This window comes from Caloenas nicobarica, chromosome 4 (genome assembly GCF_036013445.1).
Source record: "Caloenas nicobarica isolate bCalNic1 chromosome 4, bCalNic1.hap1, whole genome shotgun sequence".
Taxonomy (NCBI): domain Eukaryota; kingdom Metazoa; phylum Chordata; class Aves; order Columbiformes; family Columbidae; genus Caloenas; species Caloenas nicobarica.
Window position 1 is genome coordinate 34153207 of NC_088248.1, and position 24120 is coordinate 34177326.

The following is a 24120-nucleotide window of genomic DNA, read 5'->3' on the forward strand; positions in this document are numbered from 1 at the left end:
TCCATGATATATGCTTAAGCAAACTGGATTTGGTGCAATAAAAGGCAGTGGCTTTCATATATGCTAATCCGTACATTCGAGATATTTAAAGTGTTCAGTGGTGGCCTAATTCTGCACTGCTGGTTTTAGCAGCAGGTCTGTAATGATCTGTGAAGGGTCCAGAGCTTGGGCAATGCTGAGGGGTTCTCTAATTCTTTACCGCTGTAGTAATCTCAGTGAGAACACTGTCTTTGGGTGTTGAGTTCCTGTCTTCTATCTGTGGCTTAGCACAGTGTAATGAACGGCTTTAGCCAGGCCTGGATTTAGTGTGGCAAGTTGTTAAGTGAGCGCAGAAAGGCCGCCCTTACACAATTCCCTGCTAGCTATCTCATCTGGCTTTAATTTTGCCCAATATGGATAAAAAGACTATGAAGTCAGGACTGCAAAAACTTCTCTACATGTTGTACAAATCCTGTTGATAACTCTGCATATGTATTTAGCAGCTGACCTCTGCTATACTAGAAGTTACAATGCCTAGAGAAAGCTATCCTGTGTTGCAAATACAACATATAGAAAAAAAAATCCAGCTCCAGAAAGGTATTTAGGTATCTATCTGTTTCACATTTAAATCAATGGAGTAAAGCACCCAAGTATGATTTTGAGTGGCTGAGGGATGGTGTGGTTGGTTTTTTGTTCTTTTGGCTTGAGGCTAAATGCATTAGTTTGAGAAAAGCTGGAGTAATCTTGAAACATCTTGTAATGAGAATCATCCCTCAGGGTTATGATGCCACCCTACTTACTCTTGAGAGATAATAGCCAAGTAGGCAGAAACAAAGCTAAAGAACAAAATAGGGAGAGTTAAAATTGTATGTGAGCTCCATTTCTTCAAAGTGGGGAGACAAAAAGTAACCGTCCCAGTTTTATGTTCATGTGGTGCCCTTCCCTCCCCATAATAACAGTGCTGGTGACATTACAGAGGATCTCAAGTGTACAGAGTGTGATGTTGCTGTTAATGAATGATTCTTGCAAACAACCAAGCGAATTAGCAGCAAGTAAATATTACACGCCTTTTAAATTAGGGAAAATGAGCCTTACAGCAAAGTCCTGCAATGAACATTAAATTATATACTGCATAGTACAGTACTCAGCCTCAAAACCAGTCTCCACACAGATGGATGTTTTTTGCTGTTATAGTGTTTTTCCATTTCTACCTGAAAATGCTTACTACTGGCAAACAGACAAATATTTAGCAATTTTTCTGAGTGGAAGAACCATGCAAGCCAGTGGCCAATGTGATTGCTTAAACTAATCCTTCAGTGCGAATGTTCAAAGAGTTTGCTGATCAAGCTGGCTTGCGTGAATGGAGCTGACTGCACCATTTCTGTGCTATGGGTTCTTGGATGTGCAAAGAGTATATAGGCTTTTTTCACAGTTTCAGTTACATGGAAATTTTAGTGTTATCTTCTGGGGAAGTTTCTGTTTGGTTTTCTCTCTGTCTTTGTTTCTCTCTGTCTCTCTTATACACACATATACACACATGATCGTCTGTATACTTACATATTATTTTTTGTATGATCCCTATTTATGCAAGTTACTGAATGCACATTATACTACATGTAGAATATAGAGGATATAATAATATGTCAACCTCAGTATTTGAGATTATATTTCCACTGCTGAAATCATATGCTGTATACACAGGTTTTACACAGATACTGTGAGCAGGGTTTTGCGAAGTGTTATACACTGAGCTAATGGTCTACTCTTAATGCACTCTTCTGTGTGTGGTGATTTAGCCCACGGCTATGAATTCTTGTGAAGTAGACGTTTCCTTTGGGATTACATCTTCTTATCCTAAGATAAGCAACTATACTTACATTTGGTATTGTTTTGTTGTAACAAGACTCTACATTAACAGACTCATAGTTGTTAATTTGCAGATGCGAGAATTCAGCAGTGCAAAGCTTGATTTATTTGCTTGCCCAGTGCTATGTTCTATAATTAGCTTTAGCTTCCTTTCACATGGGACAAAAAACATATCATGTTCCATGGGGAATCATCCAAGTGTTTTGAACTCGGATGTAGTACTTAAATCCCTTTTAATTTAATTTTTTTTCCTATACCATTTATTACTTTGTAACTCTCACTTACTTAAAAAGATTTGCAATGATTGAAGATATTTTTGAAGGGTAGAGATTTGTACTTAGAAACCAGGTTTCAGATATCCAGATTATTTTTCTTTTCTTCTAATGGAGTGAGAAGAGATATAAGAATGTGCTAAAAATTCTTGTGATGCCTGCAGTCTCTCAAGTTATAGTGAGGCGATGATGAAATGTACGGCTTATTAAGGAGGACTGACAGAACATACACTGTTCTAAGATTCAGGGTTTGGCAGACATAAATACGATCATAGGCTAAGGAGAACTGAGTTTGAGTTACGTGGATTCTGCTATCCTTAATTTTGTGGCACATGCCTAGGTAAACATTCTGCTAGCATCTGGGATGAAGTCTTTGAATAGGTATAATACTTTTGTTTTCTAGGTTAGAGATGATAATCAGATTAAGAAAGGAACTAACCTTGGTCCTGCACATGAAAAGGACCACTTAGTGTCATACGACTTCTATAAAAACATACCCAGGGTCTAAGCAAACATTAATTGATTCATTAACCATGACAACAGAGTGTTTCCAAGGTTATTCCCAGAAAGCAGAGATCCCAGTTACTGGAAGAAACCTCTAAGCACTGAACAGTATTTTGTCATCTCTCTGTGAGATTTAGCAAAGGCTTTCTTAAGAAAATGAAGCTTTGGAAGTGGTGAGCACTTAAAACTGAGTGATCTTATTATCAATTTTTCAAATAATCTGTAATAAAGGAAGACACTGACAGGTACATCCTCTCTGCTGAGTATCACATTACTGGTAATTGGCTGTGGTCCACAGAGAAACCACATTTATGTAAGTCATAATTGCTCCAATGTTATCTGTTTTAAATAGGTAATGTGGATCAGAACTGCAGTTCCATCTGGAAGAGAAGGTGCAGCTGATGCCCCGGAACTCTACCTGTATTAAATAATCAGACTGTTCTTACTCATCAGCAAAGTCCGGAAAAGTGTTGTCTCACTCCCTTTTGGCAAGTTTAGGTGTCTGCTCCTACAGCACAGGATGTCAGAGCGTATTCCTGAGATCACGTGAACCTAACAACAGAGCATTTGCCTTTACAAACAACTCTTTCCACCGCTGCCTTGTTCTTCCACACAGGATTTTAGGTCTATCAGCCAGCCATATTCTTCCCAAGATTTTTTTTTGTATGAAGACTTTGCCATGAGGCTTTGATTTTCTTCTGAGAACTGAACTTCAGAGAGAGGTTAAAGAAGCCATGCCTTCATAGAATTAATCAGAGACATTTGACTAGATGCTGCTGCCTTTCCAAATACATGAGATTTTAACTTGTATTTTGTTTTAAAAGTCAAATCCCTCAGCACTCTTTACAGCTCTGCCATTGATGAAATACACATAAAACCCCAATTCTCAAATCATAAAGGTAAACATTTTTGGTAATTGACCTTCTGTCCACCTGTCACAAAAGATAATAACCACGTAGTATATTTATAAACTCTATTTCTCTCCAGAATGTCCCGCTCAAGAAATATGTGCTGGGCTTGGAAGGAGTAAACACATCAGTCTTTTAAAAACATTCTTACAGGCCAAACAACTATTTCTCTGAATTTGAACCACTTGTTCTATGCCTTTAATAATATGAGTTTTGTTTAATTCCAGTCTGTTTACACTGGCAAAACTGAATATTGGATCTTGTACTGATTTTCAGTTTGGTTCTTTACAGTGGACTCGTGTGTGGTAAGGAACGACAGACTTCAGTTGTGATCCAGGTACTCCTGTAAATTCTAGTATTTCATTAGTTGCACACTCTTCAACACCATTCATTTAGTGCAGTCGAGGTAATAAAATTGTATGAATATCAGATTATATCAAAGGTCTATCTACCTCAACATCCTGTCTCAGTCACTGGTAGCACCAAAAGCATATAGCCGTTTTTCGTCAGAAAGTTTTCTCACCCTACAACTGTGTGTAGTACAGAATGTTCCTGAGTTATGGGTGATGGCTTTCTATTTATATTTAATAGCCCTCAGTGGATTCTTCTTCTCATGATCTGTGGAGCAACTCTTGCCCTACACCTCCTCACCAGTCTTTTGAATTTTGCTATTTACACAGAGTCTGTTTGTACCAAGAGTGGAGGAAGGCAGGATGCAAGGTTTAGGAGAGGAGGAACACTTCTTGCTGACCACCCACAGAAAACGAGGTGAAGTTTAGTCCTTAAAATTATTATTAATACTACTGTGATTTAGGCACATTTCCCATTAATTTTCTGCTATCTCAGGAAGCTAATTTTACTATTTCAACATCAAAAATGCATAGCTGAACTTCAACAGCTCTCCAGCAAACTGGTCGCAAACAGAAGGTAGAGACCCCAGACAGGACTGAAAACTCAGGACACAAAAATAAGCGCCTTTCTTTTTCAAAGCTATTTGGAACTTTTCCTATAAAGGGTTTTTAATGTGACCAAAACCAGATCTGCAATGTAAGATTGTGTATGAACATGAAAAAGAAATTTTTTCTCTTTCCAGATATAAATTCCTTTATTTACTTTACATATAGGAAATTGCATATTTCTCTTCCTCAGTTGTGATCTGTCCTTACGTATTTTGCTTTAATCCAAGAATAATAACATCTAAACCATCTCAGACAGAATGCAGGGAGCTGAAGCTCTAATGACTGTGAGATCCTTACTGAGCATTTCTAATCCCTGATCAGAAGCAAATCACTAAACCACAGTAATGACAAATGCTGATATTTTATTTTCACCCACTGGAAGCTCTTCTACCATTATCATATATTTTTTGCATGCTGTAAACACGCAAACATTTTGTGTACTCTGAACACCAAAGATTTATAGATGCACAACTAAGCTTTACTCTCTCATCCGTTCTGGTGAAATAACCAGCGAAACTTCACGTGAACAAGAAGCTTGTCATCTGACCCCAAGTTCTTGTCTAAGAGCTAAATTGCTATCACAAACACAGTCATCCAGACTGTTATTCATAAATTTGTAATTAAGCAATAGCAATCAGTAATGTGTGGCTGTACCACCGCCAGAGCAGCCTGGGAAGACTATTCCTGCCTTCATCTGCTCCAGGGAAGCCCACCTGCTGGACTGGACCTCTCCCGGGAGCTCTCACCCTTCCTCTGAAGGGCCATGGGAGGAAAACGCTCCCTCGCACTCAGCCTCAAACCCTCTCACCTCCTCCTGGCCGTCTGTGTGGGGATCTGCACCAACCCCGCAGAGCCCATTTCCCCGGTCTGCAGCGATCGCATAAGTGGCTGCTAAAGCAATAATCCCTTTGTGGCCTAATCTGTTAATTAGAATCATTAATTGTAGGGCTACTGATTCATTATTCGGAACGATCTAGCTCAGCAGAATTCAGTCTCCAGCTTAGATTTTATGGCAGAGATTCTGATTCGTGAAATTAAAATAGTTTAACTTATAATTCACAAAGACTCGACTCTTTCAGTTAATAAAACACATATAAACTGAGACTATCAATGCAAATATAAAGCATCTAGTGTTTTTATTGCCATCTTAAGAATATTATATTAGGAAGTTTTTCATGTTAGCTGTTTCACCAACATTCTGGGTCATTCATATTAATGCTGTGATGACTTCTTTATTAGCTTGTGTATTTTACTGTAGCTTTCTAATTTCTGGAGCTCCATCTTTCATGTAAGTTATACACCAAATATAGCTCTAATCAGCACCAGTGTCAGGCTGCTACTACTATTACGATGCTACATTTGCACAGCGAAGATCTCTGTTTATTTTTATTTTCATCCCACTCCTTCATTTCAGTTTTGTTTTACTCCTGAAATACTTATAAGACTCTAGAATTTTTAAAGATTTTAAACACGGAGCCTGAAAGCTCAGTGTTAACAGTCCAAGACATTACCCCAGGAATGCTTTTAGCCCTTCTCTTGTATTAGGCAACGCTCTTGTTAAACTGCTTGGCTTTGTCCATACTGAAGCCCTCTTGAACACATTCAGCAGTCAAAATTTGGGTTTTTTTAGGTGTTAAGTTCACAGACAAGATTAACTATGATCTCTCCTCCGTGAGAAGGGCCAATGATTAATCACTTTTGATAAAGGTGGTAAAAGCAAGCTGCAAAACAAAATCCTTAAAATGAACAGTTATGTGGTTTAAATGGTATTGTGTATAATAATTGGTATAACTTTAAAGTATCAGATAACAATCATGATTTTTGTCACCAAGTGAATTTCTTTTTTGACATGATGTAACATCAACCTGGCTTTGCTTTGAAGTTGAATCTTGTTTTGATCAAGTGATTGGACTATATAACCTCCAGAGGTCCCTTCTAAAATTATTGTATTATACTGCCTGTTTTGATTTTGCATTAATATGATTACATTGATTGCATTAAGGCTTTGTGTGATGCAGAGTAGTGTGAGCTCAGAGTCAGAAGCAAGTATTATTACTACAAAAAAAGATGTCTCATTTTTCTCCACTAAGTATTTTGTTCCCCTGAAGATTAAAGCCATTTCTGTTATGTGTTTGCTTTGAAGGTGATCTCACAGATGTGAGCAGAAAACCTGTGGAAGAAATGAACACTTGACGTAAGCAAGAATGATGGGGGAATCTGGCCCAACAGCTTTTTGAAATTGTAGTTCTTTGTCATCTATAGGTATGTGCAAACTAATGCTGCTTTCTACATGTGTAATCATTATTCATAAGTATTTGTGGAATACTTTTTTTCAGAAAAAATCAGATTGTAGGTGGTTAGCAACTATTCATATTGGCTGCTCACTATTTGTAGCATGTGAGTGGTCATTCAAATAAGAGGAGACAGATTCTGTTTGCATTCCCAAAAGAATGCATCTATATTTTCTCTGGTACTGTAGCTAATGGTGGACGTTAGGTATTAACAAGTAACTAAGTACTTCCAGAATTACCATTATCCTGATAATACATATAAAATCTGAATGCTTGCATAACATTTTTATAAACATTTCAGAGACAACAAACAATAGTGTCTTCCCAAATAATGGCCAACTGATCTGTTTGTTTGCATTTACAGAGTATTTCCTGATTACTTTTTGATTTATATAGCCAGCTCTTTAAAAATTCCTAACAGCATTTCACAGAAAATAAGATCCACACTTCTTTGTGCATTTAGACTCAGCCCCATGAGCTCAATATCTGGAATTCTTTATAGCTCCTGCTCTGTGACAGGTGGCATTAGTGTACAGGTGCTTGGGCTTTTTATTTATATCAGTTTTTTTCCTGAAAGGTTATTACAGACATGTTGGGGAAAAATAGAGAATAGAAGAAAAGAAAATCTATTTATTTCCAATAAAATAATTGAGAGCACAGGTGTGTAATGGCTGGTTTCATTGCAAAAGTATCAATTTCACTGCATTTGTATCAGTGTAAGTGAAAATGTACCAGCTGGAAAAAATTAAATCCGCATGAATCATACATGCAAAAGGTCATTGATCTAAAAATATACATCCCAAGAAAAAGATAAAAATGCTATATGCAAACTAAAATTGCCAAGTAAAAATTAAAATCCTTCTAAACATTCTAAACTTAGGACATTAATTAATCTGTAAGCAATGTGGACAGAGGCAAAAAGCCACCCTGTGATGTCACTGTCATTATATGGAACATAGCTAAGGAGATAAAAGACGATCATGCAGAGCCCAGGAGAAGATTAAGGCTCTTTATCTCACAGTGGGAGAGGGAGAGCATACATATAGGTAGCATTTTCTGTATGGAGAGGAGCGAGGAACTCCAAATGACAGAGTTTTGATGTGCATTTGTATACCTTAAGTGTACTGATGTACAACAGCAGATGTTCATGTGGATGCTGAGGATCATAAAGTCACCCCAGTTGTCAGTCAAAATTACAAACCTAACAAGACAAACCAAGTCCTTCTTCTAAAAAAGTTCCAAATATAAATTTTGAAAGGAAACAAAAAGCAGCTCTGTTGGGTGCTGTACCTTCTTGTCACAGCCTAATGCTTAACAAGAATGAAAAAATAAAGCATAAGTATGTGGTAGGAATAAAATCAGAGTGCAGGTACTCTTGAAGTCAGAGCCTTATTAGTAAAGCCTAGAGATATTTTGATCCAAAAGCAGATCGTACAAGGTTTTGTCAATATTGGTTTGTATGTGTGTGCGTGCCAGAAATTTCAAAAGGATACTAATTAGCCTTTCTTTTTCCTATGGTAAAATCTCATTACAACACCACACACTGGCAGAAGCACCTTTGCAAAGACTGACAGGTGGCAACCTGCTATCCAAAGAAAGGTTTGACATACAGCCACACTGGGAAACAGCACATGTATCATCCCATATGACTTTTCCTAAAGAATATGGCTCATGTTTAATTTTATCACTAAACAGCCCCCTTATTCTTTTCTTACCCATCCAATTAAAGCAAAAGGGGCAGATGGCCTCACACTAAGCTGTTGTAAATAATACAGTTCCACTGCATTCAAGGGAATAAGACTAATTTGCCCAGAATATTTACAGAAAGCTTTGGTATTTGTTCTTCTGTCTGCCAGCTGTCTTGATTCTGCTTTCAAATCTTATGTCAATACATCTCCTTCTCTCTACCTATCCTATCTTTGGATCTTGTAATGTCACACTGTGGGAACACCTTCCGTGTAAAATCACTTCTTAATTGCAAAGTTCCTAATCGGTTTAATGAGCTTCTCTTCTTTCTTAGAGTGTCAATTTCTGCTTGAAGTCGGGTGGCGTCCTTCTTTTTCTGGTAAGTTTACAGATTTCAATATTTTGCTTGTGTTTAATTTTACAGCTTTTAAAGAGAGGTTGGAGGGCACATAGAAACAGGAGCTATTACCATAAAAACTCTTTGGGTTGATAGAGCTGAAGAGACTTCGCACCGTTTTCTAAAGATGCATAAATTCTTAGTTTGTTTAACTTCCCCTGGCAGTGCTTTTCACTGCCTCATCTCCTTGACTGTGGGCAGTCTAACACATTTGTAGATCAGAGATCGGGCCGGGTGGTGAATCACCGCATCAACAAGCAGGAAGCAAATAGAAGCAGAAGGTCAAGCAGGGGATCGTCACGTTAGAGAGCGGCAGGAGGGCAAAGGAGTACACCACAAAAGAGGATGGAGGAGCTATAGGAGAGCAGAAGCTGAAAAGAATGTTACTTCAACATTATCAAAGGCTCAGTTTAATAGCTACTTCAGGGAGGTTGTGGTAGACATTTACGTATTTGGTGAAGACTGAGAAGATACATTCAGATTAACAAGGGTTGAGTAATTTAAGGTAACATGAATGTTTACCCTGTTGATTAATCCATAAAAACAAAACTGTGCTTTGAGAAATAAAGCAAATTATCCTAATTATATAAAAGCATATGTGTTATTGTTGCTGTTTGTTGATACAGCTATCATTGGCAGGATTCCTCCCTCGAGTATTATTCTGAACAACATTCCCAAACTGGCACTTTTTATTGTGGGCATTATAATGTAAAACAAATTAAAATGTTGATTTTTCTAGTTGTTTCCAGTATTTACTCCACAGTTTCTAAACCATGAGACATCAGTGTTGATGTGATTGTTTTTCTATCTAGTTTTCACCAAAAAATATTCATGTCTTCATGAACAGCCCTGAGGTCAAATCTAACCCTTTTCAAATTTTCACCAAGGTGGTTTTATTTTCCCTCACTTGACATTTTATTCAATGTGCATATTTGCCTTTTTCAAACTCAGAGCCCCCTACTAATTAAAACAGAACAATAGAATCATTTCATTTGGAAGAAACCCTCAGGATCATTGAGTCCAACCATAACCTAACCTAACTCTAGCACTAAACCATGTCCCTAAGAACCTTGTCTAAACACCTTTTAAACACCTTCAGGGATGGTGACTCCACCACTTCCCTGGGCAGCCTGTTCCAATGCCTGACAACGTTTTCTGTAAAGAATTTTTTTCTAATATCCAGTCTAAACCTCCCCTAGTGAAACTTGAGGCCATTTCCTCTTGTCCTATGTCTTGTTACTTGGGAGAAGAGGCCAACACCCTCCATGCTACAACCTCCTTCTAGGTAGTTGCAGACAGCGATAAGGTCTCCCCTCAGCCTCCTTTTCTCAAGGCTAAACAGCCACAGCTCCCTCAACTGCTCCTCATAAGACTTGTGCTCCAGACCCCTCACCAGCTTTGTCACCCTCCTCTGCACTCTCTCTAGTACCTCAATGTCTTTCTTATGATGAGGGGCCCAAAACCAAACACAAGATTTGAGGTGCAGCCTCACCAGTGCCATGGACAGTGGCACAATCACTTCCCTAGTCCTGCTGGCCACACTATTCCTGATACAAGCCAGGATGCTGTTGGCCTTTTGGGCCACCTGGGCACACTGCTGGCTCATGTTCAGCTGGCTGTCGACCAACATTCCCACATCCTTTCCTGCCAGGCAGCTTTCCAGCCACTCTTCCCTGAGCCTGTAGCACTGCCTGGGGTTGTTGTGGCCCAAGTGCAGGAGGTGGCACTTGGCCTTGTTAAACCTCATACAATTGACCTCAGCCCAAGGATCCAGCCGGTCCAGATCCCTCCGTATGGCCACCCTACCCTCCAGCAGATCAACACTCCCACCCAGCTTGGTGTCATCTGCAAACTTTCTGAGGGTGCACTCGATCCCCTCCTCCAGATCATTGATAAAGAGATTAAACAGAACTGGCCCCAATACTCAGCCCTGGGGAACACCACTCGTGACCGGCCGCCAACAGGATTTGGCTCCGTTTACTACAACTCTTTGGGCCCAGCCATCCAGCCAGTTCTTTACCCAGTGAAGAGTATGCCTGTCCAAGCCATGAGCAGCCAGCTTATCCAGGAGAAAACCGTGGGAAACAGTGTCAAAGGCTTTACTGAAGTCTAAGTACACAAGGTAGACAACATCCACAGCCTTTCTCCTCATCCACTAAACAGGTTGTCTTGTCATAGAAAGAGATCAGGTTGGTCAAGCAGGACCTGCCTTTCATAAACTCCCGCTGACTGGGCCTGGTCGCTTGGTTGTCCTCTACGTGCCACGTGATGGCACTCAGGATGATCTGTCCATGACCTTCCCCGGCACAGAGCTCAGACTGACAGGCCTGTAATTCCCTGGATCCTCCTTCCGGCCCTTCTTGTAGATGAGTGTCACGTTTGCCAACTTCCAGTCAACTGGGACCTCCCCAGTTAGCAAGGATTGTGGACACATAATGGAAAGTAGCCTGGGGGGCACCTTCCTCTAGCTCCCTCAGCACCCTTGGGTGGATCCCATCTGGCCACGTAGACCTGCGTGTGACCTTGCTTGAGGAGAAGAGTTGGACCAGGTGACCTGCACATGTCTCTCCCAACCTCAGCTCTTCTGTGTGATTCTGTGCTTTGGCTCGACTCCTAAAGCACCTCACCTCAGCCCTGATGCCGGCTGGAAAGGATGCTGGGATGAGGGGTGACCCCAAACTCCTCCCTGAGGATTCACCATCAAACAATATCTACTGAGTCCAGAATGTTGTATGGCAGATACAAACAGAAGAAAGAAACGATTGCTTTATTGTCTACAACAAACAAAAGAGCCCAGCCGTCACAGGGGTTCAGCCAGTGACAGGAAACCGGCACCTGCAACGACAGAGACAGAAAGCTCTGACAAACCCACAAAGGCAGGAACAGGTATGACTTGGTTTCCCTTCCTTTGGGGAACACCATTTATGAGGAATCGTTCATGGCCCGGGAGAGAGATCTATTGCTAGTATTGACTACAGGCTGGCTCTGCTGGCTTCTCCCCATGGGTAACGCCCGCAGAGACCTGTGCATGTGCGACGATGCCCCGTGCCCCTGTCCCACACAGCAGGGCTCCATCGGGAGCCCCTGCGGAGCTGCCGTGGAGTTATTTCAAACCCTGCAGGGCACCATCCCTCGCCGTCCCTTGCCAGCCACTTGGACTCACTTAGAGCAGTGCTGAGAGCTGGAAAGATGGCCAGCAGAGCCTGGTACACACCTGGGCTTCCTGGCCTTCTGGACCTTCCTGCATCTTTTCATCAGTCTGTCCTCCAAAACATTTTCTCTCTTCCTTCTCTTCTTATCTGTGTGGCTTCCACTCTCCTCTCCCCAGGCCTGTTTCCTCTTGCGGCTTCTCTTGTTCTCCTTCTCCTGGGGAGAGCCTGCAAACCTTTGCAAGCCACAGTGGCATTAGAGAGGGAAAGCCACGATCCACTGGAGTCAGTTCTCGAGTTAAACAAAGATGACACATTCATTTTACCTTCTGTCTTCGGAAACGCTCTTTAGTTCTCCTGGGCGTCCCAGGGAGTCTGCGGTGCACTCGGCAGTGGTTGAAGGCAAAGCTGGAGGTGCCTACAACAGAAATGGTGGAGTTGGCAGGTGGCAAGAGACAACCTGGAGCAGTAAACGACTGTTTGCCAAATTGCTACCTGAGCTCTCCGGAAGACATCCCTTTGGCTGCATTGCATCAGCCACTTTTCACACAGTCCCATCCCCACCCCCCGACACAGACTTGATGATGTTCTGATGAAGTAGGACCTGAGCGAAACCCTTCTGAAGTTGATGGCTTCTCCCCTCTGTCTTTCTGTAGGTATTTTGAAGACATATTAATCACATGCCTGGTGTGTTTAAGAAACAAACTCGTCAGTTTTCTTTACCATTTGTCGTCATGGCGGGTGGAGGAATAGCCCAGGCACGCACCAGCTCTACTGTCAGGCAGAGGCCACGTAGAGACTTGGCCTCATTGGAAACTGCTCCCCTACATCACACACGCTGTCACAGTGTTTGGGGACCTGCCATACCTCTCCCGCTCCAGACTCCACCAGCGTATCTCCCCCAGCTTCTTTGAGGACGCCAAGCAGGGAGGGAGATGCATACAGCGAGGCTTCTGCCTGATGCTCGGTGTCTGCCGGGACTACAGGGACACGTTGCTCTTCCAAACGCAGTTCTGCAAAGCAAAAGCGTGTGGAGCAAAGTGACTTCCTGGAAGTAAAAAACGGCTCAAGCAAAACCCACCCAAAGCCCTGCACTGCTTCTCTTTGCAGCCCTGTCTGCAGGCTTCAGCTCGTCTTGCAGAGCAAAGCATTCGCGCCTCAAGAGGCAGCGGCCAAACAGAGGCCACGGGCCAAGCGGGACTGAGAGGACAACCCTGAATGCCCAGCCCCACCAGAAGCGATGCTGAGGTTTCTAGCGTCCCAAGCCCCAGCCTGTGACAACTCTCAGTCCCACCTCTTACCTCTGCATCTCTCCGCGGGAGCTGGTGACTCCTTGTCTGCTGGACATGGAAGGTCACTTGTCTCCTCCCCAAAGAGTTCGCTGCAGTTGTCAATCAGGAACTCCACCAGCACCTTCACCTGCACACAGCAAAGCCTTGCTCTCAGCAAGCTGCCTGAAACAAGACCAAGCCGCCTCTCCCCATCCCGAGCCTTGCCTCTGCGCAGACGGCTGTGGGGCTGCTCTTGCAGGCAGACACCCCACCAGCATTTGCGCAAGAGAGGAGGCAGACAGGGACCTCTGGACAGCCAAGCTCCGATGGGCCAGGAAGGCTGGGGCGCCTGCTCAATGCAGCGTACCTTCTCAGCCACCTCCAGCATGGCCTGCAGTGGGAGCAGCTCCTCGTTGGCTGGGCTCAGCAGGTTTGGCCCAAGGCAGATGGCCAGGTTGCTGTAGCTCATCCTGCTGGTGGACACGTTGGAGCCAACGTGCTGCAGCAGGGCCAGCAGCCGCTTCAGAAGGAGGAGGTTGGCTGCAGGCAACTTCTGGGCCACCCTGAGGAGACAGGAACACAAGGTTCGTAAAGCAGCTGTTGCCCACAGCCAGCCCCAAGCTTGCCCAAGGGAGGTGGGAGCCCATGGCCGTGTTGTGCAGCTTTCCAGGTGCTCTGGGCCAGCGGTCAGGGCTCCTGCTCAACAGGCAGGCTGCTGCCCACACTTACGCTTTCAGCTCCTCCATCTTCTCCTCCTTGCTGCTCTTGTGCATCGCTGCCATCCAGTCTTCATAGAGGTCTGCCACGAGCAGCTTGCCAGGGATGCTTCGGAGGAAGTCCTGCAATGCCGTGGGCTCCAGGTGAGCCTCTGAACACTCCAGGCCAGCCAGGAGCTCTTCCAGCTGCAGGTCAGAAGCGCTCACCTTCAAGATGACGGCCAGCAGCAGCGCAGACTGGCTTCCCAGGTCGACATCCGCGCCGTGGTCCAGGGCCTCCCTGAGCTCCCGAAACTCTGTCCCGCTGGCAGCTTTTCGGAATATCCCCTCCGTTGTGGGTCCTTCCTGCTGCAGGACGGCCAGCAGCTCCTGAGGAGAGGCAGGAGGACAGTGACTTGGCTGAGGAGCTGCCTTCCGAGAGCTGTGGCCAGAGCTCTGCCCCACATCTGGCTCCTTGCCCCCAAAAGAAGCGTGTTTCTGGGAGTAAAGAGGCCAATCCCCCATCCTTGACTTCAGTAAAGCATTTGGCATGGTCTCCCACAGCATCCTTGCCGCTAAACTGAGGAAGTGTGGTCTGGACCATCAGATAGTGAGGTGGACTGTGAAGTGGCTGAAGGAAAGAAGGCAGAGAGTCGTGGTCAGCGGGGCAGAGACTAGTTGGAGGCCTGTATCTAGAGGAGTGCCTCAATGGTTGGTACTGGCACCAGTGTTATTCAAGATATTAATCAATGACTTGGATGAGGGAATTGAGTGTACTATCAGCGGGTTTGCTGATGACACCAAACTGGGAGGAATGGCTGACACGCCAGAGGGCTGTGCTGCCATCCAGCGAGATCTGGACAGGCTGGAGAGTTGGGCGGGGAGAAATGTAACGAAATATAACAAGGGCAAGTGTAGAGTCTTGCATCTGGGTAAGAACAACCCCAGGTTCCAGTATAGGTTGGGGAATGACCTTTTAGAGAGCAGTGTAGGGGAAAGGGACCTGGGGGTCGTGGTGGACAGCAGGATGACCATGAGCCAGCACTGGGCCCTTGTGGCCAGGAAGGCCAATGGCATCCTGGGGTGTATTAGAAGGGGAGTGGTTAGTAGGTCGAGAGAGGTTCTCCTTCCCCTCTACTCTGCCCTGGTGAGACCGCATCTGGAATATTGTGTCCAGTTCTGGGCTCCTCAGTTCAAGAAGGAGAGGGAACTGCTGGAGAGAGTCCAGTGCAGGGCAACAAAGATGATGAAGGGAGTGGAGCATCTCCCTTATGAGGAAAGGCTGAGGGAGCTGGGTCTCTTTATCTTGGAGGAGACTGAGGGCTGACCTCATTAATGTTTATAAATATGTAAAGGGTGAGTGTCACGAGGATGGAGCCAGGCTCTTCTCGGTGACAACCAATGGTTAGACAAGGGATAACGGGTTCAAACTGGAACACGAGAGGTTCCACTTAAATTTGAGAAGAAACTTCTTCTCAGTGAGGGTGACGGAGCACTGGAACAGGCTGCCCAGGGGGGTTGTGGCATCTCCTTCTGTGGAGACATTCAAAACCCGCCTGGACACATTCCTGTGTAGCCTCATCTAGGTGTTCCTTCTCTGGCGGGGGGATTGGACTAGGTGATCTTTTGAGGTCCCTTCCAATCCCTAACATTCTGTGATTCTGTGTGATCCCTGGAGCTCTTGGGGTCACTGCCTCTGGAGCAGGTGGAGGGAGGGCTGGGGACCCCCTGTCCAGGCTGGTTACCTGGATGGGCTGGGGCAGCGTGATGTCCTCCCCGCAGAGGGCTGCCAGGGGCTGGCCAAAGAGCGCCCTCCTGCAGCCGGAGCCCGCCTGCCCTGGTGCCTGGGCAGCGTCTGGGCTCCGCCGCAGAGCAAAGGGCCAGGGCAGCCCCCTCCTCCTGCTTCTGCTGCTGCTGCTCCCTCCTGCTGCAAAGGAAAACAGAGCAAGAGCCTGTCAATGGAGACCGCCAGGCCAGCACTCCCGGAGCCTGCCCTGCCCTGCCTGCCCTGCCTGCCCTGCCTGCAGGGTGGTGTGGAACGCTGCGGCAGGACGGGCAGGGAGCAGCAGCTGGAGCCACGGCTCTGGCTCAGCAGCTCCAGTTCGGAGGCTCCTGAGAGGCGATGTGCCACTGGCACGGCCTGGGACAGCCTCGCCCTGCCCTTCTCCAAGCTGTGGGCAGCAGCAGAGGCTCCATGTCCCTGCAGAACCACAGCCAGCGGCCGGTGCCCAGCAGATGTCCTTGCTCCTCCAGCTGACGTCCTCCTTTGGGCTGCCCAACCTGCACGGGGACACTCAAGAGACAGGTGAGCACAGCTCCTCCCAACTCCGGCCCAGCAGCGGTGACCCATCTGCTCAGCGCTTGGGACAGAGCTGAGGCAGCAGCACCTTGAGGACTCGGATGAGTCCCGAGGGCTCAGCTCTCCCCTGCTGCAGCTTGATGGGCAGCGACGTCCTCTGGCCAAAGGGCAGCAGCAGAGGCAGCATCCTCAGTTCCGCAGACATGCAGGTCCAGGAGAAAAGAAGGCTCTCCCTGCCTTTCTTTCCAAAACTCACCAGGTGAGCGGAAAAGTCCCCTTGTGTTTCCATATGGGGCCGGCGCAGGCCCTTGCTTGGCAGCAGCCTGCAAGAACCAGGCTGTGCTCAGAGAGCAGCCCCGCAGCAGAAAGGGCCACCAGTGAGCTGCCACCCGCACCAGCAGCCTGAGCCCGGCAGAGCAGGGACCCTCTGCCCTCCCGGGCTCTCTGCCCCCCACGGCCAGTTTCCTCCCCGCGCCGCCAGCAAGGATGTGCCAGCACTCCTGGTGGCTCCCCAACCCTCTCCGCTGCCTGTGTGGCACCGCGGGAGCCTCCCTCCCTCCTGCACAAGCTCAGCCCACCCGCCGCACATTCAGGCACAGCCAGAGGCGGGTGAAAGGCAGCCATTCTCACCTCTGCCTGGCCTTCCATCAGCCTCTCCAGGCTCCTGGCGCTGAATGTCCTCCACTGGGCAAGAGAGAAGGCGGGGAAGAGGGTGAGCAGTGGTGCCTCTGCTGCTCGGCTGGAGGAGCAGTGCTTGGGGACGGAGCCCCAACCAGAGAGACACTCACGGCATGGCGACGGCTCAGCTCCTTCTCCAGGTGTTTGATTGATGGGAGACGGGTCACTCGGGCTCTCCTTGCTGCTTCTGGTGTCCTGTGCACCAGGGAGGGACAGGGAGAGAGCTGGGTGAGCTCCAAGCTGCCTCTTCTCTCTTGTCAGCAGCTCTGCCCGGGAGCTGCCTGCAGCTGTGGGGGCACCTCTCCCCATCTGGGGAGCTGTGTTCCCCCGTCAGGCTGTGCCTGGAGCATCCCCCCGGCTTACCCCAGCAGTGTGCCCACCCACAGCTCCTTCAGTGCCCAGGAGCTGCAGAAAGAGAGGAGAAGCAGCGTCAGGCCCCGCTGCTCCCCAGCCTGTGGGCAGAGGCGGGCTCCTGCACAGCCCTGCCCTGTGGGGAAGGACACAGGGGCAGGACAAAGCCCCGTGGGGCAGGACAGAGTTGCTGCCCAAGCCCTGGCTCCCTGTGTCCTGCCAGAACAGCTGGTTGTGCCGTTCCCTTCTGGGGACCCGAAGGTGAGCAGGGGATGCAGGACGTGCCAATGCCCCCATCCCTCCCTGCCGCCGTGCTGCCCGCTCCCTGCCCAGGCTCTGCACGGAGGGCAGAGGCCATTCCCTGGCTGGCGTGGCCTCAGTAGAACCTCCCCTGCCCTGCCATGAGCTGTGGCACCACAGCTCACCCAAAAGTGGCCACACAGGAGCCGCTGGGCCAGATGAGGATGACGGAGGTGCTGTCCTCATTGCTGCCTTCCTCCTTCTCTTCTTCTTCTTTCTCCTCCGCTGCCTCCTTCCCTTCACTCAGCACCCACAGCTGGTCCAGGGCCAGGTGGAGCTGTGGGCGCAGGGTGGTGCCACGTCTGCAGAGAGGAGATGCAGGCAGTGATCTGGAGGTGGCCTGCTTTGGGTCCCCCTGGGCAGAGCCCTGTCCCCCGCCTGTCCTTGGCATGGGTATTGGTGCATCCAACACTAAGGTCCCGGGGCCTGGGGCTGGTACCAGGGTGTCCCTACCCGGGTCCCAGGGCCGGGGATGGGGAAAGGCAGGTGGGCTCTGAGGTTCTTACTGCAACTTGGCGATGACCAGTTCCTCCTGGAGGAGGAGAAGGCGGCTCTTGCTCCTCTTGCGGCCCCGGGTCAGCCGCACGTCCGTGCTCAGCACCGGCTCGGCATCGGTGAGAGCCTCCCTGCAGAGCAGAGAGTGAAGGGCATGAGAAATGCCGCTGCTGCGGGGCCCGGCCGTGCCCGCGTGTCCCCGAGCCGCGGGGGACGCCCACCTGGAGCCACAGCAGCAGTTGGCCTGGCCCATCCTGCCCGGGGCAGGAGGACCCTCGCCGTGCACCAAGGATGCGTCCCAGACGGTCACAGCGAGGATGGGAAGCAGGTGCCGATGCCGCGGCAGCGACGCTTGGCCAGATCCTGCCTCCTCCCGGCGCTGCTGAGTGCCAGCACAGCTCCGTGCTGCTCTCCCTGGTGGCTGGTGGCTCCAACTGCCCAACGGTCCCGGCCCAACGGAAAGTGGGAGGGGCCTGGGGGGCACCTGCCTGGGGCTTCTCTCCAGAATGGCCATGGCTGCCTTGCACTGGGGAGCCCAGAGCGGGACACAGCCCAGGGGAAGGACCATCTCCCTCCACCGGCTGCCCATGCTTTGCCTGCTGCAGCCCAGGAGCCGCCTTTGCCGGCTCTCAAGTGCTCAAGTGGGGGTCCACCATGACCCCAGGTGTCTGCACAGCTGCTTTCCAGCTGGGCATCCTCCAGCACGTGCTGGTGCAAGGGCTTGCTCCTCCCCAGGTGCAGGGCTTCGCTCTTGCCCTTGTTGCACTGCAGGACATTCCCGCCAGCCCCTTTCTCCAGCCTGTCCAGCTCCTCCTGGTTGGCAGCACGACCCTCTCCCCCGACTTGTGTGCCACCTGCCAGCTGCCTGAGGGGACACTCTGCCCCAGCATCCAGCTCACTGAATGGGAACAGGACCCGCAGGGTGCAGCACGGGGCATTGCAGACGTGCGCTCTGGGATGACAAATTGTCATGGAAGGTTCAGAAATTTAGAGGCAAATTCCATATTATTTTTTTGTATTCTATATACAGTGCCTCTCCTTTTTATTCCTGCAAGCTGTTCAAAGCCGTTCAAACCCTCTCGTTTTTCATTTCAAAATCGCATCTCTTCATAGTGCCGATGTTCTGTGTAACATGGGATTGGGTTGTACTCCCGCGTGGATCATGAGATAGTAGGCAGCCTAGACTATTAGATTGTAGAGAGCAGATTATCTGCAGTAATTGTGCTACCGCCAGTGACAGGAGGTTGCACCTAGCTCTTGAGCCAAAGGAGAAAATTCAAGGTGTCTATGGAACTCCATGGGCTGTCGATCAGCAGATTGAATTCAGCATGTTCACAAATGAAAAGGTACATGAGAAAGGCATACGCTATCTTGACTGTTACAATACATGTCTTAGGAACTACGGAGAGAAATCATCTGTGTCCCTCTTCCTGACCACTTTCTTCATAAACAAACAAATAAATAAATAGTTTAAAAAGATGGGAGAAAAAAGATTTGACTTGTACAGCAACTTGGCTTTGAAATTTCAAGTAGATTTCCCTTTATCATTCCATTCTACGAGCCACTTTGTCTGGCATTCTGCCTCTACTCGGTACCAACGTAAGACTCTTCCAGCAAAAATTGAACAAAAAAACTTGCTGTACAGCCATTTACCTGTGCTAAGCATGTGTGGAGGAGTAGTACTCTTTGATTTCTATGGTATTTCTGATTAGAAGATGTGTTCACGTGTAACAGTTTGGAGGATTAGGAGGTTCAGAGAGGAGAGAAGTATCGAACAAGCTAAAGGCTGCATAAGAGTACCCGAATTTTTTATCCCTTTTTAGTTAATATGTAACTGCAGTTATTGAGTGGAAACTCTTGAGTTTCCACTAGTGTAATTGGAACTGGTGAAACTAGTGCCATTGAGTTGCCACGGAGTGGAAAGAAGCCACACACCATTTCTAACTCTATTCTGAAAGCCTTTTACTTTCCTGTTGCTCTAAAAACCAGTCTCACATCTAGTAGATTATTACAAATAATTGCTTTTGTTAATTAAAACCAAACCTAGCATTCAAAAATTCAAGACTTAAATCTATTTGATTTAGTTGATATAGACCTTTCAAAAGAGGACTGTATAAATGTAATTTTGGGACTGTATAAGTAGGCCTAAAAGTACCTTGGGCCCTTTGAAGGCCACCACGAGGCTGATGTGGCCCCTGGTGAAAATGAGTTTGACAGCCCTGCACTAGGACAACTCTCCAGGAAGCTGGGCTGGGGTCTATACTGTCCAACAGAGTCATAAATGCTCTGGGAAAGGAGCAGAGGAAGGAGATGTGGTGGGGGTGGGAAGCAAAGAAAAGCAATGGATTGGCAAAGTCTTCTGAAGAAACTCAGTGCTAAGTTATGACAGAAATGAAGTATTCCGGGTAGTAAGGGTGAATCACCTACGAAGAGTCTTTTCTGCAGACCTCACCAGACTGAGTGACTGAGCAAAAAAAAGATAAATGAAATGTCGTGTAGATACATATACAGCGAAATATATGACTGAAAAAAATTCACAATCATAGCTTCACTCATAAAATGAACTGAGCTTACCTTCCATTACTATGGGGAGTAAGATCTTGAGCTCTAAATAGACCATAGAATAGTTTGGGTTGGAAGGCAACTGTAAAGGTCATTGAGTCCAATCCCCCTGCAATGAGCTTGGACATCTTCAACCAGATGGAGTTGCGCAGAGCCCCATCCAGCCTGGCCTTGAATGTTTCCAGGGATGGGGCATCTACCAGCTCTCTGGGCAACCTGGGCCAGTGTTTCACCATCTTCACCACATGAAGGTCTTAAATCTGATCTGAATCTTCCCTCTTTTACTTTAAAACTATTACCCCTTGTCCTATCACTACAGCTCCTACTAAAAAGTCAGTCCCCCATCTTTCTTCTACGCCACTTTTAAGTATTGAAAGGCCCCAACAAGATCTCCCTGAAGCCTTCTCTTCTCCAGAATAGTCCTTCTTGTAGTGAGGGGCCCAAAACTGAACACAGGATTCGAGCTGCGGCCTCACCAGTGCCAAGGACAGTGGCACAATCACTTCCCTAGTCCTGCTGGCCACACTATTCCTGATACAAGCCAGGATGCTGTTGGCCTTTTGGGCCACCTGGGCACACTGCTGGCTCATGTTCAGCTGGCTGTCGACCAACATTCCCACATCCTTTCCTGCCAGGCAGCTTTCCAGCCACTCTTCCCTGAGCCTGTAGCACTGCCTGGGGTTGTTGTGGCCCAAGTGCGGGAGGTGGCACTTGGCCTTGTTAAACCTCATACAATTGGCCTCAGCCCAAGAATCCAGCCAGTCCAGATCCCTCCGTATGGCCACCCTACCCTCCAGCAGATCAACACTTCCACCCAGCTTGGTGTCATCTGCAAACTTACTGAGGGTGCACTCGATCCCCTCCTCCAGATCATTGATAAAGAGATTAAACAGAACTGGCCCCAATACTCAGCCCTGGGGAACACCACTCGTGACTGGCCACCAACAGGATTTGGCTCCATTTACCACAACTCTTTAGGCCCGGCCATCCAGCCAGTTCTTTACCCAGTGGAGAGTACGCCTGTCCAAGCCATGAGCAGCCAGCTTATCCAGGAGAAAACCGTGGGAAACAGTGTCAAAGGCTTTACTGAAGTCTAAGTACACAAGGTAGACAACATCCACAGCCTTTCTCCTCATCCACTAAGCAGGTTGTCTTGTCATAGAAAGAGATCAGCTTGGTCAAGCAGGACCTGCCTTTCATAAACTCCCGCTGACTGGGCCTGGTAGCTTGGTTGTCCTCTGCGTGCCACGTCATGGCACTCAGGGTGATCTGTCCATGACCTTCCCTGGCACAGAGCTCAGACTGACAGGCCTGTAATTCCCTGGATCCTCCTTCCGGCCCTTCTTGTAGATGGGCGGCACGTTTGCCAACTTCCAGTCAACTGGGACCTCCCCAGTTAGCAAGGATTGTGGACACATAATGGAAAGTAGCTTGGGGGGCACCTTCCTCTAGCTCCCTCAGCACCCTTGGGTGGATCCCATCAGGCCACATAGACCTGTGTGTGCTAGCTGGTGTAGCAGGTCACTAACCATTTCCCCTTGGATTATTGGGGCTCCATTTTGCTCCTGGTCCCTGTCTTCCAGACCAGGGGGCTGCATACCTGGAGCACAACTGGTTTGACTCTTAATGACCGACTGGAATAAATATAAAACTAGAAAATACACTCAGGTCTTATTCACTCGATTCTTTGTTTGGTAGGAGGCGAACAAATACTTTCTAAAACCTGATACAGGGCTGAGTCAATGCTTCGGAGGAGCTAAGGGAAGAAAGACAGGAACACCCACATGAGAGAGCAGCAGTACAAATAAAGAAGAACAACTAATGCAAGCTGGCTACCATGCTTTCTTGTCTTTTTATCCCCCAGCCCTGGCAGCTCTAGGATCCTGGACAGTAAAGATTCCTGGCGATGAGCCCAAGCTTGCATTGCTGGCACTCTGCTCTCTTCCATACTGCGCTGGAATGATGAGATCAACTATTGCACTGCAGACCAGGAAAAGGAGAAAGCACAGCAGACACAAACCACCCTTGATGGCAAAATTGCAGCACCTGTGTAGAAAGACACACGTTAATTAAAAGATACTGAAGGAACTGAAGTTGATACTTCTGGTTGTTGCGGATGCGGCAAAGCAGCGCATCCTCTCCCTTACGGTCCACCTTCATGGTAGGTGACACATGGCAGCACCTTCCTCCCTTGGTTGCTGCACTAGCGATAAGCAGTGTCCCCCATTACGCAGCTCTCACCGCCAACACCTTCCCACTAAGACAAGGACTGTGGCGCATTCCTCCAACAGTCACGCCTTGTGCCACCTTCACACCTCTGTCCAAAACTTTGTGTCCACCCGACCTGAGAGACTCAAAAGCTCAGGACAGGAGGACACTCAGTGCAAGGTGTCAGTGCACGCACACCTCGAGCGGTGGCTGTGGTCCTGCTGTGCCACTGCTGTGCAGAACACTGAGCATCCAGCCTGGCTGACACACAGGGGCCATCTCCAGGTGTCCAGCTCAGCGCTCCTGTGAACAGAACGGCCAAATTCACACCCTGGTAGCGATGCGCTCTGGCACTTCTACACCAAACTGCAGTCACACGGCTCATGAGGTAACCTGGGTGCAGATTCATGTCTCCAGTTTCTTATTTGAGACAGAGGCCTTCCAGAAGTTCACATTAGAGGAGCAGTGGAAGTTCTCCTTCTTCTTGCCATGTGAGGAGAGGCTGAGAGAGCTGGCACTCTGCAGCTGGCAGAAGAGTGAGAGCAGGGGTTTGTGTGTCTTATCAATGTGTCTAAAAACCTGCAGGGAAGGAAATAAGATGAGGAAGCCAGGCTCTTCTCCAGAGTGCGCACTGAGAGGACCAGGGGAAAAGAGCACAACCTAAAACACATGATATAGCAGCTGCACATGAGAAACCAATATTTTGCTGTTGGGGTGATATATTTCACTGGCTCCAGGCTTGGTAAGCAGCTTCCGCCAGCTCCCTCAGCACCCTTGGGTGGATCCCATTTGGCTACATAGACCTGTGTGTACTAGGTGTGCTGGCTCCAGGTGACCTTGCTTGAGGAGAAGAGTTGGACCAGGTGACCTGCACATGCCTCTCCCAACCTCAGCTCTTCTGTGTGATTCTGTGCCTTGGCTCGACTCCTAAAGCACCTCACCTCAGCCCTGATGCCAGCTGGAAAGGATGCTGGGATGAGGGGTGACCCCAAACTCCTCCCTGAGGATTCACCATCAAACAATTCCTACTGAGTCCAGAATGTTGTGTGGCAGACACAAACAGAAGAAAGAAACGATTGCTTTATTGTCTACAACAAACAAAAGAGCCCAGCCGTCACAGGGGTTCAGCCAGTGACAGGAAACCGGCACCTGCAACGACAGAGACAGAAAGCTCTGACAAACCCACAAAGGCAGGAACAGGTATGACTTGGTTTCCCTTCCTTTGGGGAACACCATTTATGAGGAATCGT

The 24120-nt window shown here is 47.8% G+C and overlaps 1 protein-coding gene across 1 annotated transcript in view; it reads right to left on the bottom strand.

Annotated features, from left to right (window-relative positions):
- MAP9 (microtubule associated protein 9) overlaps positions 1-17263 on the bottom strand; it is a 44233-nt gene extending 26970 nt beyond the window's left edge. The window contains 6 exon segments of the mRNA XM_065634885.1: positions 12338-12429; positions 12879-13024; positions 13313-13845; positions 14012-14475; positions 15723-15904; positions 17065-17263. Of these exon segments, the coding sequence (XP_065490957.1) occupies positions 12338-12429; positions 12879-13024; positions 13313-13845; positions 14012-14475; positions 15723-15904; positions 17065-17263 (1616 nt within the window).
- Between the last annotated feature and the right edge of the window lie 6857 nt (positions 17264-24120).